Below are 14351 nucleotides of genomic sequence, written 5' to 3'. Positions count from 1 at the left end.
GCTCCGCCCACGGGCTTTTGTGCGCATACTCTTCCGCCGCAGGCCAGTGGAGGTGGGGAAGGTTAGCTGCTGTCATGGAGGACGCAGCGACGCCCGGGCGGAGTGAGGGAGTCCCTGAAAACCAAGTTCGTTCGGCGACAGATCGGGGAGGTATGCGGGGCGGGAGTCAGAAGGGGCAGAGAGGCCCTCACGGGGCAGCTGGTCTGCCGGGCTCCGCGGGAGGCCGAGGGCGGGCGCTCACGGCCTGTGTTCCCGGGTGTGTGTCGCAGGAGCCCTGGTGGAGCTCACCCCGAACCCCGGCGGCCTGGCCCTGGTGAGCCCCTACTACACCCACCGGGCCGGGGACCCCTTAGACCTCGTGGCGCTCGCAGAGCAAGTACAGAAGGTGAGGAGGCGCGGCCGGGATCGGCAGTAACCATGTTCCTTCACTGTTGGTCCTGCGTCTTACGACTCGGACCGCACCGCCACTTAGTGTGGGGTAGCCATGTGCTTGTCTCCGTCTTACACACAGGAAAACCGGATTGTCACTGCGGGTCTGGTCTCGAACTCTGAGACCAAAGGCTCGTTCAGCTGCAGCTTGCGTGCCCTCGCGGGAAGGTTTGCGCAGCACTGTCAGGATTCATTATTTCATTGGGCCTTAGGACCACCTGTGAGGTAGGCAGTACGAAGTTGTTCTTCTCATTTGACACTTGAGAAGTTCCCTGGGGAGTTTCAAGAACACGAATGCAGGTTCTGCAGCGATGCATAGTCCGCTTAAAACCGTTTCCCCATAAGATCTTTTATCTGTGACCTGAGAGCTTTTAGAACTGAACATCTAAAAGGACAACGGCTCTAAGTTCGTCCTCTGTCCTACAAGCCCAGTGCGTAGACATCGATTGCTAAAAGAGTAAAATCAGGAGGGAATGTGAAGTCAGGGAAAAAGCACTGGAATTTAGACACATGAGTTTGAATCCCACTTTTGATATTAACTTGCACTATGACTTGAGGCAAATTACTTTTCTGTGGACCTCAGCTTCCTTATAAGATGCAGAGTTTAGACTGGGAGAGCTCCGAGGTCCAAAGCTCTGAAAAACCAAATTCCATCTACCCTCTTACCGAGACTTGCAGCTGTAGAACCTCCTTCAATTTGTACTGGGCCGGCCCTGCTGCTTTAAAGCTTATGATAGTGCCCTGGCCGGTGGCTCAGTTGGTTGGAGAGTGGTGTCCTACACCAAAAGGTTGTGGGTTTGACCTCCGGTCCAGGGGCAGATGGGAGACAAATATCTGTCACATCGATGTCTCTCTCTCTCTCTCTCTTTCTCCCTCTTTCTTCTCACTCTTCCCTCCCCACATCCTCAGGTCCTAGCTGGTTTTGCTCAGTGGATAGAGCGCCAGCCTGCGGACCGAAGAGTCTCGGGTTCGATTCCGGTCAAGGGCACATACATGCCCGAGTTGTGGGCTCGATCCTCAGTAGGGGGCATGCAGGAGGCAGCTGGTCAATGATTCTCTCTCATGGATGTTTCTTTCTTTCTTTTTATCATCATTGATGTTTTTATCTCTCTCTTACTCTCCCTTCCTCTCTGAAATCAGTAAAAATACATTAAAGCAACAACATATCCTCAGGTGAGGATTAAACAAATAAAAACCAACGACTGGTGTGGCTCAGGGGTAGAGCACCAGCCCACTCACCGAAGGGTCCTGGGCTCCATTCTTTGTCAAGGGCACCATTCCCCAGTAGGTGGGGGCACGTGTGGGAGGCAGCAACCAATTAATGTGTCTCTCTCACATCGATGTTTCTCTCTCTTCCTTCTCTTTCTTTCCCCCTCTAAAAGTCAATGGGGCCAAAACCGGTTTGGCTCAGTGGATAGAGCGTCGGCCTGCGGACTGAAAGGTCCCAGGTTCGATTCCGGTCAAGGGCATGTGCCTGGGTTGCGGGCATATCCCCAGTGGGAGATGTGCAGGAGGCAGCTGATCGATGTTTCTCTCTCATCGATGTTTCTGGCTCTCTGTCTCTCTCCCTTCCTCTCTGTAAAAAATCAATAAAATATATTTAAAAAAAAAAAAAAGTCAATGGGAAAAATATCCTCAGGTGAGGATTAATAAATAACAACAATCCTATATAATAAAAGGCTAATATGCAAATCGACTGAACAGGGGAATGACCAGTTGCTATGACATGCACTGACCACCACGGGGCAGACGCTCAATGCAGGACTGCCCCCTGGTGGTCAGTGCACTCCCACAGGGGGAGCGCCACTCAGCCAGAAGCTGGGCTCACAGCTGATAAGTGCAGCTGTGGTGGCGGGAGCCTCTCCTGCTTCCCTGGCAGCGCTAAGGATGTCCCGATTGTCAGACATCCCCCCCTCCCCCCCCAGACTGCAAGAGGGTACAGGCCGAGCTGAGGCCCTTCCCCTCCCCAAATTTTGTGCACCCGGCCTCTAGTAAAGCTTATAATATCCATTTGGCCTTGATTATGTTCAAAGGTCTTTGTATATAATAATGTGCTCAAATTCCCTCACCATAAACATCTCTGTACTTCAGGGTTTTTAATTTTTTTTTTAAATTAAGAAATATTCAGATGTTTAGGAAAGCCCCTTTGGTTCAAACCTTGTGCCTTCTCTTTTCTAGACAGGTAGGGAGCAAAGTATAACTTTTATGGATTAGAAGAATGTCATGTGTCTTTTTAATCAGATCACTCTTAGTGGGAGGGAGGCTTCCAGGGCCAAATTTTAGGCAAACATTTTCATGGGTTACTGAGTAACCATCATGTTTATTACAATGTCCTGAAACAGAGAAAGAAGGAATCTAGTTTTTGTTCTTCAGCCTATAGTTTAGTGAGATATAGAGGATGCATTATTGTGCTGCCTCCATTTCCCCCACATTATCATTGTTTGAGAAGCTGAAACAAACACACTAGAGACAAATTGAATCAAGAATATTTACTGCCTGTGTACTGAAATGTACTTTCCAGCAGGACTGACCTCTGACGTGCCTTTTAAGTATTAATATGTGTTTAGAAAGCTCTGAAATTTGTAATCAGACTGATCTGTGTTCAAATCTTCAACTGCTATTAGCTGTGAAATCTTGGACAGGTTGTTTCACCTTTCTGAGTCTGATTCCTAAAATGAGAAAGTGAAGTTGTCATATCCAACTTCATAAGACGTTACAAGAATTAAATCATAATATATGTAAAGGGCCTTAGAATGATTGGGGCCAGAGTTTGTGCTTAGTAATTATGGGTACTCTCATTTCTGTTTTAATTAGGCCCTTATGTTTACAAGGAACAGATTTGCTGCCACCACCTTAAGAAAAATGAACTACTTTAGTTCTAGAAACCAGCTCTGTCATTGGCCATAAGGTACCTCATTGTCCTTGGAACAAAATGAAAATTCTTTTGTCATGGGCCATGATCTGGTCCCTGCCCTCTTTTTCACCCTCCCCATTCCCACCCCCACTAACTACTCTTCAGCTGCACTGGCTTCAGAAATGCCTGGAAGCTTAGCCAGTTTTTTGCATGCCTGGCTCTTTCATTCAGATCCAAGACAATGTCACATCCTGAGTGAGGCCTTTTGTCTGTAGAAGGCTATATCCTACCCCATCTAAATTATTAATAAGTGCCTCTATACATGCGTTCCAATTCCTGCAGTCCTCACCACTCCCTGTTATTAAACCAGTTATTTCATTTGTTTTCTTTGATCTGCTTCTATCACATGACTATGGCTGTTTCCTTCATAATAGTGCATCATTATTCTAAGTATGTGTAATATTACCTTTAATTTTCTTCCTGCTGTCTGTATTACTCACTACAGGGCTGTGCTGTATAATATGGTAGCTACTAGTTATATAATGGCTGTTGAGGACTTGGAATTTATGGTTAGTGCAACTGAGAAACTAAATTTTAAATTTTATGTAATATTACTTAATTTAAAAACCTGATAGTTATTGGAAACTTTTACCTATAAGTATATTTGGAACAATTTGAGTATGTGAATTAACTCAGCTGTAAACTTTATGAAGTCCAAATATAGATCAAGTATTTCCAATGAAAATTTAGCATCCAAATTGATAGGTGCTGTGAGTATAAAATATAAACTTAATATAAAATAAAAAATATCTTACTAACAATTTTTATTTTATTATTTTTAAAATATATTTTTATTTCAGAGAGGAAGGGAGAGGGAGAGAGAGAGAAACATCAATGATGAGAGAGAATCATTGATCAGCTGTCTCCTGCATGCCCCACACTGGGGATGGAGCCCGCAACCTGGGCATGTGCCCTGACAGGGAATCAGACCGTGACTTCCTGGTCCATAGGTAGACAATGCTCAATCACTGAGCCATGCCAGCCAGGCTTATTAACAATTTTTTAAAAAAATATATTTTATTGATTCCTTAACAGAGAGGAAGGGAGAGGGATAGAGAGTTAGAAATATCGATGAGACAGAAACATCGATCAGCGGCCTCCTGCACACTCCCCATTGGGGATGTGCCTGCAACCAAGGCACATGCCCTTGACCGGAATTGAACCTGGGACCCTTCAGTCTGCAGGCCAATGCCCTATCCACTGAGCCAAACCCGTTAGGGCTTATTAACAATTTTTTTTAACAATTTTTAAAATATTAATTAATAATGTTGAAATGATAAGCTTTTGATATATTGGTTAAATAAAATGTTATTAGAATTAAGTTTAGTTACTTTTAACACAGCTACAAGACTATTTAAAATTACATATGCAACTTGTTTTATATTCTAAAGGACAATTGCATTAGATTTGAAAGCTAGGAGAGATGGTATAATCTTGACGAAGGTAGGGACCTCTCTCTCATGTTTGTCAATGCATCCAGTGCTTAGCATGGTGTTTGACACACAGTAGTTACTAAATATATATTTGTGGAACAGATAAATGATTGACTCAACTTATTCAATTGTTTCTGTTCACTCATAACACTGGCTTATACCTGACTCTTACCTTAAGCTCTCTCAACTAACTAGCAAATTCTGTTATTATTCTTTAGTTCAAATTCAAGTTTAGCCTCCTAATTTCTTTTTCTTAATTTAATTGTATGCCACTGGAAATTAATCAGCTTTTCTTCAACATAAGCTGGAAACTTTTGACAGATTTCTGATGCCTGAGTGATAATCCTTCCCAATACATTAATTAGTCACACCATCTCTCCTAACTTTCAAATTTATTTATTTGAAGCAATTTCCCTTGCTTTCACACATTTTCTAGCACATGACAGGCAGTCTTATGTGTACATTATAACTTTGTTTCAGGTCTATACCATAAACATTTTAAATAACAATTATGAATGTAAATATAAGTTCAATTGAGGTATTGATCAGATGAATAGATACTCTGTATATAGCTAGATTCTTATATAACAGGTGATAAGAGCCATATCATACATGTCTGGATTTTCATTGAAAACCCAGCCCTGATTTTAGATATGTTTAAACATGAAAAAATAAATGGAGACCTAAGGAATAAGCAGGGTTAGTGGGGTAGAGGGATGTGTTAGATGGAATCAAATATACATAATCAGTATATTTGGTAGCAAGAGAGATCAGGGTATGTTGGTGGACCAAAGAAGTTCAGTGTAATTAGAACAGAGTGAAAAGGGTAGAAAGCTATGGGAAGTAGAAAAGAGCACTTAATTCTGTGGTGTGGGGTCATGTCAGGGTTGGCTTCTCATTAGCAGTGCTATTTGAACTGGGCTTTGAGGTGAATGAGAATTCATGGGGGAATGGTGAGGTTGGGAAAAATATTTTAGGCATAAGTGAAGATGTTGATGCAACTCTTCATAATTGAGATCTAAATAAGAGCATCATAAGTCTGACCCTTTTTCGACCCACAGTTCAGTTTCTCTCACCTTTAGGCTGATGAATTCGTCCGGGCAAATGCCACCAACAAGCTAACAGTGATAGCTGAGCAAATCCAGCATTTGCAAGAACAAGCCAGGAAGGTAAGTCATGGCTTTTAGGCAGGACTTCATTTCCCTCATTTAGTTCATAGGATTGACTGAACTTGCTTATGATCATGTAGCTTGTCTTCAGTACCTTCTAAAAATATAGAGGTATTGAGCAAAATAAAGTAAGTCCAAGAGGTTAAGTATAATCTAAGTTTTTTCACTAGGAGAAAGTTCAGTGAGATAAAGCATTTTGATGGGAAAATACGTTTTCAGTTATAAAAGCAATGTACCTACTGCAGAAAAGTAGGAAAGAAATACAAAAATCACTCAAAGCCACTAATGCTTAACATTTTGAAATATATTTCTTCTAAAGGAATTTTTACAGCACAGTAAAATTATAGTCTAATTTTTATCTCTGCAGACTCATCTGATCCCGGCAGTGACTTTTTGTTATGGGGGAGGAAGCAAGATCATAAATATTAATTGGGATTTTAATTGGGATAATCACTGAATATGAGTGCCTGTTACCTCCAATATCTAATTTGTTACCTCTCTGTGGTACTTAGGTATTAGAAGATGCTCGCAGAGATGCTGACTTGCACCACATAGCTTGTAATATAGTGAAAAAACCTGGCAACATTTACTACCTTTATCAACGGGAGAGTGGTCAGCAGTATTTTTCTATTATTTCTCCAAAGGTAAGAACATTTATTTTTGTACAAAAAGTCTACTCCTAGTCTTTGAGAAATTCTTGGCATGTGTGTGAAAATGTAGGCATAGGGGTTGGTAAATGGTTTCCCAGAAAATGGGAGGTGGTGTGAGCCCCGATATGATTCTGAAAAACACATGTGCTTAAATGATTTCACAGCCATTATGTCTGCAAAGGGAGGAATCCGTAATGTGTAATGTTAGACTTTCCAGGATGATTCTGACTGGTCTGAAGTGAAAAGCCTAAAAAGAAATTCGTGGCATAATTAGGAAATGTCTTTACATCTTATCCTAATCAGAACTGACTCCTTTGCCTTCTCTAGGAATGGGGAACGAGTTGTCCACATGACTTCATTGGTGCCTACAAGCTACAGCATGACTTGTCCTGGACTCCCTATGAGGACATGGAGAAGCAAGATGCTAAAATCAGCATAGTGGACAAATTGCTAAACCAGCCAATGGCCCTGCCTCCAACGCCTGACCCCAACTTCCAGGGACTGACTCACTGAAAATGGACTCTGACACACAGCTCTCACGGCAAGGACCTGTCACCTCCTTGTTGCCCCCATTCTCTGCCTTGATGGGGGTGGCGGGAGAATTGAGGATGTGTAAGTGAATCATGAACTGCTTGGAAGGAGACCCTATGTGATTGTAATGCTGTCATTATTAGTTTTAGTTGGGATGATAATGAGTCACCTCAGTCTTTTTTGGGATCCTCTCTGGGTCACAGATACCCACCCAGTCAGTTTCAGCATACTGGCTAGTGTACTTTCCTTCTCCTTTGTCTCCCTCTCTTCTCCTAAGTCAGAGCATTAGAGAAAGAAGAGTTTTTCTTCCCATAAAAAGGTTGGCAAGGATTTCCATAGGGGACTGGTTTTAATTTTTTTGGTAACTAGTGTTTAAGATTGGGTTTAGGCTACTTTAACAGTTGGTGCAGTCAAGCTTCAAATTCATCAGGGAGCTCGGCCGGTGTGGCTCAGTTGTTGAGTGTCCCCTATGAACCAGGAGGTCATGGTTCGATTCTCAGTCAAGACATATGCCTAGGTTACGGGCTTGATCCCCAATGTGGGGCATGCAGGAGGCAGCGGGTTGATGATTCTCTCTTATCATTGATGTTTCTATTTGTTCCTCTCCCTTCTTTTCTGAAATCAATAAAAATATATTTAAAATAATAATAATAAATTCATCAGGGAACAAGAATGTTGTGTAATGGAGGATGATAAACAGCTTGGCTTGGCTGCACTAGTGTGTGTGATTCTGGTATTTTTGCACTATTGGTGAGGTTTGACTTGCCCTCTCTGCTCATTCTGCCTTGCTAGAGTGAGTGGAGAATCTGAGAAAGCACAATGGCCAGATTTGGGGAGGGTCAGCCTCTCAACTCACAGAGTCTGCCCTTAGATCCTTGCTACATGGGTCTCCCCAACAGGGCAACTTTCTTCTATCCCCTCGCCAGTCCATTCTGCAAAGATCAGCTTGATCTTACCTAAGGTCACACAACTCATAAGCAATGGAGCACCCCTCCCCTTCACAAGATAGGTTTATTAAGGAGTCGGAGCTTGGGAGGATGGAGCTCCTAAGTGCCTAGAGCAATTGGGCCTTTGTAGTCTTAAGCAGCATTTGATTCAGTTGTGTACTCGCTGCTTGAAAGGTTTTTTTCCTTCATTTTGAGATGGAATTACAATATCTGCTTTTCTCCTACTTCACTAATTCCACTTTTTCAGCTCCTGGCACATTTTTAACTGCTCTGGGCCAAGCCCTTGGCCCTGTTGACTTTCTCTCTAATCCATCCATCCCATTGACTTTAAATACCACCATATGCTGCTGATTGACATGCAGGTCCAGCCCTGATCTCTCCCTCAAGTTTCACACAGACTGTTTATGCAAGAGCCTTATTTGACATCATTACAAACTTAACCATGTTCAAAGTGGAAGTCTTGAGTTCTCTCCAAAAACCTGTTTCATGACCAGTTTTCTCTGCATATTTCCATCAGCATCTGTCTCACACTTTTGTCAAGGCCAAAAACCTAAGTCATCCTTGATTTCATTTGTTTTTCCCACACCAATCAGCAAGTCATCTTAGCTCTGTCTTTAAAATACATCCCAATCTGACTGCTTCAGACCACCTTCACCACTACCCTCTTCGTCCACAACACCAACATTTCTGGCCTACACTAATGCAGTATCCTTGGCTCCCCACCTTTATTCTCACCCTTCATTCTGTCTTCACAGAGACTATCAGCATCATCATTGAAAATTATAAAGCAGGTCACAACACCTCTATATAAGAATAACCCAACAATTTCTCATTATACTTAGAATAAAATCTAAACTTTTTGCCAAGGTGTTATGTGATTTGCCACTGTCAGTATTCACCATGTTCCTGCTGACATTCCGTCCTAACACACCAAGCTTGTTCCTGCTTCAGACCCTTTACATTTGCTGTTCCATCTGCCTGGAATATCCCCCAAGATCTTTGCATGGTTTGCATCTTCTCATCATTTAGGTCCTGCTCAAATACTACTTCACAGATGACCCTATCAGAAATACCAGCTCTTATGTCGAAATCACTCTGACTGCTTTGTTTTCCATAGCCCTTATCACGACCAGACCTTATTGGTTGCCTTTCCCAATACGACAGAAATGGCGTCTGCCTTGTTTATTGCTATATCCCTAGCACCTAAAATAGTGCCTGGCACATAATAAATACTCTAATAATGAATGGATGAATAGGTGGACATCTGGAGCTCTGCCTTTATTTATATCCTGCAAAGGATCTCAGTCAATGTAGCTAGAAGAAATACAATATGAGCCACATGTGTGCTGTTTTTTTCTTCTTTTCTTTTTTTAAAAATATATTTTATTGATTTTTTACAGAGAGGAAGGGAGAGGGATAGAGAGCTAGAAACATCGATGAGAGAGAAACATCAATCAGCTGCCTCCTGCACACTCCCCATTGGGGACGTGGCCGCAACCAAGGTACATGCCCCAGACCGGAATCGAACCTGGGACCTTTGAGTCCGCAGGCCGACGCTCTATTCACTGAGCCAAACCGATCAGGGCCACATGTGTGGTTTTAAAATTTTTGGTAGCTACATTAAAAAAACAGAAACAGGTGAAATTAACTTTAATAATACATTGTACTAACCCAGTATGTGCAGAATATTAACATTTCAATAGGTAATACTAAAAAATATTAGTTTTGTTTTTAAACAATATTTAAACTCTGGTGTGTATTTAGCATGTCTCTATTTGGACTTAGTCATATTTTAAGTGCTGAAGAGCCAGATATGGCTAGTGGCTACCATATTATCACAAGGGTAGATTGTCTAACCTTACTATTCTTGTTCTTCACTTCCTGTGAGATCCAGAATGGGAAGAAACTAGAAACTTCTGGAAGATGAAGAAAAGGGGCTTTCTTAGCTACTCCTGCTTTTCTCCCTCTTCCAAAGGAAGCCTTGGGGAAGTTTCAGCTAACAAATGCATGATCATGTAATAATAATAATAATAGAGCTTTTACTCTGTGCTAAGTTATATAATCCCATTTTACAGACTAGAATATAGGTTCATGAAACAAAGTAACTTGTTCAAATTTACACAACTGGTCAGTGTTAGTGCTGGAATATAACTTGGTTAAAAGTTAAAGCCAGTATTATAACCATTATGCTACAGTTTTTAATTTACCCCCTTAATGGACCACATGGCATGGACAAATTAAGAGAAACACAAGTGACAGAAGTCAATCTGGCCCTTGGCTTGAACTTGCAGCACACCTTGGATGAACTTGCCTCCATTCTGGTTCTTTAGTTTCTCAGACACCTTAGATCTGACTTTCATGTCAGACTGTGTTCAGGTCTCAGCTTCATGAATTATTAAAGGTATAACCTTCAATAAAATCAACGAATCCACTATTTCCTCTTCTGGAGAACGGGAATGTTAATACCTTGGGCATTTGAGAAAATCTAATAAATGATGACACTGTCTGTAAAACATTGACCAGTGCTCTGTGGCTATAGCCACTCAGGACACACTAGATCCTGTGCTGTGACTTTACCCTCCAGGTTGCTAGGAGAGGCAGTGCCACTTGAGCTCCTAACTCCACCCCTGCTCTTTGCATATCCCTCTAACTTAGTGGCAGGGTAGGTGGGAGAATGTGGGGCAGATGTTAGAACTGGTGCCTGGGATCCTACCCAATATTAACAAAATTCTTTCTGTAGCACACTCTTCATCCAAGTGGCCAAATCTAGTCACTTTGCAGTGGTTCTCAACCTTCCTAATGCCGCGACACTTTAATACAGTTCCTCATGTTGTGGTGACTCCCAACCATAAAATTATTTCGTTGCTACTTCATAACTGTAATTTTGCTACTGTTAAGAATCGTAATGTAAGTATCTGATATGCAGGATGTATTTTCATTGTTGGCGACCCACAGGTTGAGAACCGCTGCTTTAGAGAGACTCTTACCTTCTCCCTCTCATTCCTCTCCCACACTCTTGGGATTCCATCTCACCTTGGCTCCTAGTCTGGCTACTTCCCATTCCCTTTAGTTGCTGACCAACAAGGCAGTATTGCTCCAGCCCGCACTCGTCTCTCATGCAGTATTACAGAGCCTTCCTCCACTGGCTGCCAGAATAATCTTTCTAAACCAACCTGACCGCGTCACTTTCCTACTTAAAATGTAACTGCCCTAAGCTGGTTTGGCTCAGTGGAGCGTCAGCCTGTGGACCCTTGGGCTCGATCCCCAGGAGGGGGCGTGCAGGAGGCAGCCAATCAATGATTCTCATCATTGATATCTCTCTCCGTCTCCCTTCTCTGGAATCAATAAAGATTATATATATTTAAAAACGTACTATTTTCAGGACTGGGTGTAAATTACTCAGCTTGTCTATCCAACAAATATGGGGGGTGGGGATGGGGGTGGAGACTTGGTGTATGCCTAAACGTTCTTAGGGGCACAAAGATACACCAGTGCACCGCACAGTGCAAGCCTTGCCCACACGGACCTTACATCCTAGGACCCCAGCTTCCATCCCTTTGGCTTACCTTCCCAACTCTCTTCCAGTCCGCCTCCCATTCACCATGCATTCTGTTCTCTTCACCTGCCAAGCCTTCCCACACCCGCCATGACCGAAAATAGTCCCCTCCCGTCAGATCTCTCCAAGCCGCACCACGCTCACTACAAGACCTAGGGCTCCCCAGCAAATTGAGGTCCCTCTTTTGCCAGCTAAAGCGCGCTGCCCCTCCCCTGTCTCTCAGGGATTGTGAGCTAAGAGCCAGGGCTAAGAGCCTTGGGACCAGTGCCGCTGCCCCTTGCTTAGCTGGTCCCCCTCCGCTGCACAGGAAGCAGGGAAGGACTGCGGCCCCACCCCATTTAGGAATGTCCTGTTCCCAGGTGAGCGTAAGCGGCATCGCGTGTCCCTCGAGTGCTGTGAGCGACCAGGTCCCTGGGGGATGGAGTGGTTCCGAAGTGCGGGCACCCAGGCCCGGCTCCATCTCTAGCGCCTTTTCCCATGGGCGGGTCCTCGCAAGTGGAGCCTGGACTGAATTCCAGAACAGCCAGGAAGGGAACGGCCAGGAGGGGAACAGCCGGGAGGGGAGCTCCGGTGTCTCCAATTCGGAGGGACCAGCTCAAGAGAGGCCGGTTTTCTGTTGTTGAGGGATGCTGGCCCCGAGGGGTGGGGTGGGGTGGGGTGGGGTGGGGTGAGGTGGGAGCGTGGAGGAGGAGGGAGGGTGTCTCTAAATAGAGTGACTATGCCCTGTGTCCTGTGTCCCACACCTGCTGGACCCTCCACTTGGAGCTGCTCACTTCAGTGCTGCTCCTGGGGTTTCCTGGGGGAGGAACCGGCTTGGCCATTCCTTTCTTTTCCTGGGAAACCTCAGGCAGTTCTGCTTGCTCACTCTCCTCACCAGTCTCACGACTAGTTTTCTTTTCTGCAGTTTCTTCCCTTTAGACCACCCTCCATTTCCAACCCCTCTCTGACCAAAACACCTCCTTACTAAACACCATTGCCTAGCCACAGGCTGCAATTCAAGGTCACACCTGGGCATCCCTGCTGACTTGCCTCCAGTCAAGTGAAACCTTCCCCCAGACTTAGTCTCTCTCTCCCTTTGCACCTGCAGCAACTGGATATCCCCTGTCCAACCCAACACTTGCCATGCTGCCTTCATTGTCCCTACACATGTCTGCCTCCCCTACCAGACTCCGAGCTTCCTGAGGGTGCAGCCTGGGTCTTGTTCTCTCCACCTCCAGATGACACAGGCCTTCACAGAGCAGGCATCAGCAAATTTATTTTTTTAATTGAGTAAATGGAAGATCATGAGCGTTGGGTAGATGTCACGTGTAATGAAGCAGCGGAATTGTTGAGAGTCCATTTGAGAAGGCTTCTTGGAGGACAAACTGACCAAGCTTTGGTGCAGGGAGAGACGTAATTGGGTGCAGTGAGAGGACCTCAGGGAAGCACCAGAGTGACATACTCTGTTAATGTATCACTCATTGAACAGCTTCTATTGCCAGGCCTCGGGGTGGGCACAGGGAACCTTGGTCCGCACTCACGTTGCTTCTCCTGTAGTAGAGGAGGAAGACAAGATAGGCAATGCCAATACAGAGTGCCCAGTGTGACATGGTGTGCACAAGGACATGTGGCAGTACAGAGGAGGAGCACCTAACAGGTTTGGGGTGGTATGGGGTGCCAGGCTTCCTAAAGAGGACCACCACCCAACCCAAGACCAGAGGAAGGGCCAGAGAAGGGATTAACAGGCAATAGCGGTAGGAGACTAAGAGTTGAGCATGGCCTCATTATGAAAATCTTGTATACCAAGTGAAGGAGTTGGAATACTATGCCATCCTGAGGGCATTGGGGAGCCACTGATGGCTTCCAAGAAGCTAGGGAGCAATGCCTCATTTATGACCCCCTCCTCTGAGGAACCTTCTCTAAGCCCCTGACCTGTTGCTCCCCTCTTCTGTGCTGCCTCAGCATCCTGGTCACTTCAGTGCAGGGTTGAATCTTCTGCTAGACTGAGTTCCTTGAGAAATGAGACCAGGACTTAGACTTTGTGTCCCAAGCACCAGGCACCAATCTTGCTCATGATTAAATGTTTGCTGAGTGAATAGATTGTTTCTTTTTTCCCTCTGGATTTCTATAGCCCTCACTCTCAGGTCCACATTCTTTTACACCTGGGACATGTTCATTATGCTAAAAATAGCATTGAATTGGGAAAGAGGAGACCTGATTCAATCCTGGTTCCACCATTTACTGGGATAAGCTGCTTAACTATCCTGAAACTTCCATTTCCCCATCTGCCAGATGGGTACCACCAGGAACAGAGTAAGTCTCCACATGCATGCATGAGTTATTTTCCTGGATAGCCTAGGAGTTCCATGGAGACAAGGACCAAGGGTTTTCCCCAGCACCTAGCTCAGTCTGAGTTTACGGCGAGTATGCTTGGTCCTGATGGTTGGTAGACAGCAGAATACAGAGGAACCTTATAGAAGTCTTAAGTCTTAGTCTGTCACTTCCAAAGGGTGTCAGTGACCTTGAGCAAAGTTCTTCCCCTCTGTGTCTTCTTTGCCTTATCTGGCAAGTAGGGATAGTGATCCTTACCTGGTAGACCTCACGGGGCCAATGAAAACCACAGAGGTGAAAGTGTTTTGTGAATGAAAGTAATAACATAGTAGATAACCGCGCATCAATTTTAAAAAATAGTGAACTAGTAAAGATGAGGTGTGTCTAATAATTGGCACCTGCTGACTGCCAG

At 44.3% G+C, this 14351-nt stretch overlaps 1 protein-coding gene across 1 annotated transcript; it reads left to right on the top strand.

Moving 5' to 3' along the window:
• The first annotated feature begins 19 nt into the window (after positions 1-19).
• Positions 20-9515, top strand: CUNH1orf50 (chromosome unknown C1orf50 homolog). The gene is made up of 5 exons (XM_036351591.1): positions 20-150; positions 270-385; positions 5859-5945; positions 6458-6589; positions 6923-9515. The coding sequence occupies exons 1-5, from the start codon at positions 75-77 to the stop codon at positions 7106-7108; spliced, it is 597 nt and encodes a 198-aa protein (XP_036207484.1). The 5' UTR covers positions 20-74; the 3' UTR covers positions 7109-9515.
• The last annotated feature ends 4836 nt before the right edge of the window (positions 9516-14351 follow it).

Source organism: Myotis myotis, unplaced genomic scaffold (genome assembly GCF_014108235.1).
Source record: "Myotis myotis isolate mMyoMyo1 unplaced genomic scaffold, mMyoMyo1.p scaffold_m19_p_2, whole genome shotgun sequence".
NCBI classification, from domain to species: Eukaryota; Metazoa; Chordata; class Mammalia; order Chiroptera; family Vespertilionidae; genus Myotis; species Myotis myotis.
The sequence above is the reverse complement of the archived record's forward strand: the minus strand, read 5'-3'. Positions and strand labels throughout refer to the sequence as shown.